The sequence below is a fragment of the Erinaceus europaeus genome, chromosome X (assembly GCF_950295315.1).
Source record: "Erinaceus europaeus chromosome X, mEriEur2.1, whole genome shotgun sequence".
NCBI lineage: Eukaryota > Metazoa > Chordata > Mammalia > Eulipotyphla > Erinaceidae > Erinaceus > Erinaceus europaeus.
Window position 1 is genome coordinate 33,693,940 of NC_080185.1, and position 4,007 is coordinate 33,697,946.

At 47.8% G+C, this 4,007-nt stretch overlaps 1 protein-coding gene across 1 annotated transcript; it reads left to right on the forward strand.

Moving 5' to 3' along the window:
• Positions 1-256: 256 nt before the first annotated feature.
• Positions 257-3,783, forward strand: LOC103126200 (DDB1- and CUL4-associated factor 12-like protein 2). The gene has a single exon (XM_007537084.2). It carries the CDS (start codon positions 387-389, stop codon positions 1,929-1,931), a length of 1,545 nt encoding a protein of 514 aa, XP_007537146.2. The 5' UTR covers positions 257-386; the 3' UTR covers positions 1,932-3,783.
• The last annotated feature ends 224 nt before the right edge of the window (positions 3,784-4,007 follow it).

Sequence of the window (4,007 nt, forward strand, 5' to 3'; positions counted from 1 at the left end):
CTCAATCTCCATAACCGGTCACCTCCCCTCCTCCAGCCCAGTCCCAGAGGCCCTTGGTCCCTTACTACACCTCTCCCGCCCGCGGGCTCCCTCCAGCTCCTCCCGTTGCCTCCGCCCCCTCACAATCTGCCCCCCAGCAGAGACCTCGCCCAGCATCCACTCTACCGCCACACCTCCCGCCCCCGCCTAGGTCTGCGCCGCCCCCCGCCCCCCCCATCCCCTCCTTCTCCCGCGCTCCTCTTCCCCGCCGCCCGCCTTCGCCTTCCAGTCTGGACAGGGCGCCTTTCGCTGTTGCCTTTGCCTTCGCCGCGCACAGGACTCGGTGAGCTGCGCCCCCCGTGGTCCTTCCACCCCGCTGCCCCCTTGAGAGCTCAAGCTCCCCGAAGATGCCAAGGCGCCGCGTCCCCGCCGCCACCATGGCTAACTCGGGTGCCCCTCTTCGGCGCAGCCGCCGCCGCACCACCGCCGCCGCCACTGCAGCCTCCCGGGCCGCGGTCGCCGCCGCAGCAGCCGCCAGGGCCGTCACCCGCCGGCCGCCGCCTACCTCGGCCCCGCAGCAAACAGGTAGCAGGAAGCGGAATGCGGCCGCGATGGAGGCAGGCGGCGAGGGCTCCTCTTCGCAGGGCGCGGCGGCGGCCGACCGGTCGGGTCCGCAGTTGTCCAAGAAGCAGAGGCGGCCAACGCCGAGGCGCTCGCTGGTGCACTACCTCAAGGGCCGCGAGGTGGGCGTGCGGGGCGGCGCGGGGCTGCAGGGCATCGAGGGTGAGCTGCGCGGCTACGCGGTGCACAGGCTGCCCGAGCTGCTGAGGGAACGCGAGCTGGCCCTGGGCACCTTCAACAAGGTGTTCGCGTCGCAGTGGCTGAACGCCAGGCAGGTGGTTTGCGGCACCAAGTGCAACACGCTCTTCGTCGTGGACGTGCACTCGGGCCAGATCACGCGCATACCCCTGATGCGGGACCGCGAGCCAGGGTCCATTCGCAGGGCCCATAGAGGCTGCGGCATCCACGCCATCCAGCTGAACCCCTCCAAGACGCTGTTGGCCACCGGGGGCGAGAACCCCAACAGCCTGGCCATCTACCAGCTGCCCACCCTGGATCCCGTGTGCCTGGGCGACCGCCAGGGCCACAAGGACTGGATCTTCACCATCGCCTGGATGAGCGACACGGTGGCCGTGAGCGGCTCCCGCGATGGCACCGTGGCTCTCTGGCGGGTGGATCCCGACATGTTCAATGGCAGCATTGCCTGGCACAGTGATGCGGGGCTCCCGGTGTATGCCCACATCCGGCCCAGGGACATGGAGGCCATCCCCAGGTCTAACACCAACCCCGGTAACCGCAAGGTGAGGGCTCTGGCCTTCAGCAACCAGAATCAGGAGCTGGGAGCCTTATCGCTGGATGGTTTCTTCCACTTGTGGAAAGTCCAGAACAACTTGACCAGGCAGCTGTCCTTCAGGCTGCCCTACTGCCGAGAGAATGTGTGCCTGACCTACTGCCATGAGCCAGCCTTGTTCGCAGTGGGCTCCCAGTCCCACATCTCCTTCCTGGATCTGCGCCAGGGTCAGCAAAATATCTGGCCTCTGTGCTCCAGAGAGGGAGGCACAGGCGTGCGCTCACTGAGCTTCTACCATCATATCCTCACTGTGGGCACAGGCCATGGGAGCCTACTTTTCTATGACATCCGTGCCCAGAAGTTCCTGGAAGAGAGTGCCAACAGAAGCTCCTTACCTGAACCCAGGAGAAAGCTCAAGCTCACCTGCGGCAGAGGCTGGCTTAACCATGATGATATGTGGGTGAACTACTTCGGTGGTGTCGCAGAGTTCCCCAATGCGCTCTATACCCACTGCTACAACTGGCCTGAGATGAAGCTTTTTGTGGCAGGGGGGCCTCTCCCTTCAGGCCTCCATGGGCACTATGCAGGCCTCTGGAGCTAAGGCTAGCTCAGTATTCGCCAATCGCCCAGATTTATGTTCCTTTCATTTCCCAGTTCTGTATTTGTAGTTTTAAATTGTGGCTTTAGTCTTCTAGGTTTCTATTTTACCTGTACTGAGTTGATTAGGCAAAGAGAAAAATGTTATCCTATAGGAAATCAAAACGTGGCTTTAATAATTTTCTACACTTTCTTAGCACCATCTTTTTGAATTTTCTTACAAAGAATGCCTACTTAACATAAGTTGTATAGTTTCTTCCATTTACATTTTATCTCATGCCAAGAACTGATTTTCATAGTTATATTTTATTTCCTTCTGCCATTATTCTACTAATATTGTTTTACCTATTTTATTGTAGTTATGTTATTTACTAAGATTTTTTTCTAAACGTTTATACATCTATTTTAGAACACTAATGGTACTTTTATAGCAGTAATCCAATTGGAAAGTACATTCCGATTTGTAAATGATAACTTTTGAAAACATTCCATTTGCAAAATGTACTGTTGGTGTCTGTAGTTGCTACGTCGGTGCTAGACTGTTCAAAATTTGATTAATTTTGAAAAAATAAGTTGTCATAGTTGCACAGAACACTTCTGGAATAGGATTCTGTTGATTATTCAGAATTAATTGAAAACCTTATTAGTATTTTCTCTTTCAACCTCTCTTTATGTTTACATGACTTGTTAGATAAGTGATTGTATAGTTTTTCACTTCCTGCCTTAGCACTATCAAGATTTGTGAATATATTTGAATGTTTCTTGTTTAAGGAAATTGCACAGTTTCAGTGCCATATTTGAAGCAGGGATTATAAGTGCAAATATAGAAAGTATGGCAGGGTGAACAGAATGTTTACTGATCCAGGTTATTTACTGGATATTTTTCCTGTTGCTGCTTTTTAATACCAAATATATGTGAAATACTTTTAAAATGTCCAATCCTGATTGAAAATTAAGTCACACACACACAAACACACACACACACACACACACACACCATAGTTTCTATTCCTTCTTAGTCTTAATTAAAAAAATTAAGTTAATAGAACTTTACTTTCAAAGTGTCTTATATAGAGTGAATATAGTGTTAAAACTAGTGATATCTTCTACCTGTCAGTTTTCAAGAACATAAGTTTATTTTCCCCCCATTTATTGCAGGTTTAACACTTACAGTATAGATGTTTGCACATAAGTTCATTTTGAGAAATTGTACTGGGAATTTAAGTTTGTTAGGATTAGGTTTAAGAAGGGTTTTTTTTTTTTTTTTGTTATTGCTGTTTTGTTTTTGATTCAGCTATATACAGAATTTGTGGTTTTGGGAAATCAGGTTGTACTTCCCCATATTTGAGACTGCTGGAAATGAGAGTTGAATTTGGTCGGTCGCAGTCCCCCAATACTGGGCAGGTTGTGTTGACCTTACACTAGTATTGAATTGTGGGTGTTTTTTTTTTGTTTGTTTGTTTTTCTAAACTGTTTTGGAACCTAAGTGCTGCCTTGTTGTATACTGACTAAATGCTGTTCAGTTGCATATAAGAAATATAATTTGAGGTACTAAATATAATGTGAGGTACTAAAGTGAGTTGCAATGCAAAAAAATAAGTTTTTGTTAGAAGAAATTGTTATCAACAAGTTTATGTAGTTGTTATATAGCAGTAAAATGTATTTGTGCACACGTGTCTCTAACTTTGTTCTTAACATGTGGAGAATGAAGTATATTCTTTTAGTTCTCCACTGATGCTTAATAAATCGTAAGCAAGCAGTAAATATTCACTGAATGTAATTGTCTCTGGAGACCTACAGTTCAAAGTCAAGCTATAAAAAGTCTGTAAGTGTATACATATAAATAAAGTTCATAAATTATATAGAATTCTCTTATGTTTTCTTACCCTTTTCCCCTTTAAGTTTCTTAAAATCTGACCTCATTTCCATGTCGGGCACATAGCTTTGATATACTCACTAGCATTTATAGTGCTGCCTTATAGTACTAGATCCTGTGACTTTTCCATAAACATGGTATATATTCATTCATTAAACCTCATGTAATAAAAGAAAATATATAAATTTTACATGGCACTGGAAA

Excerpts from the sequence above, each read along its gene's own strand:
- LOC103126200 (XM_007537084.2), top strand. The coding sequence starts at position 387 with ATGCCAAGGCGCCGCGTCCCCGCCGCCACCATGGCTAACTCGGGTGCC.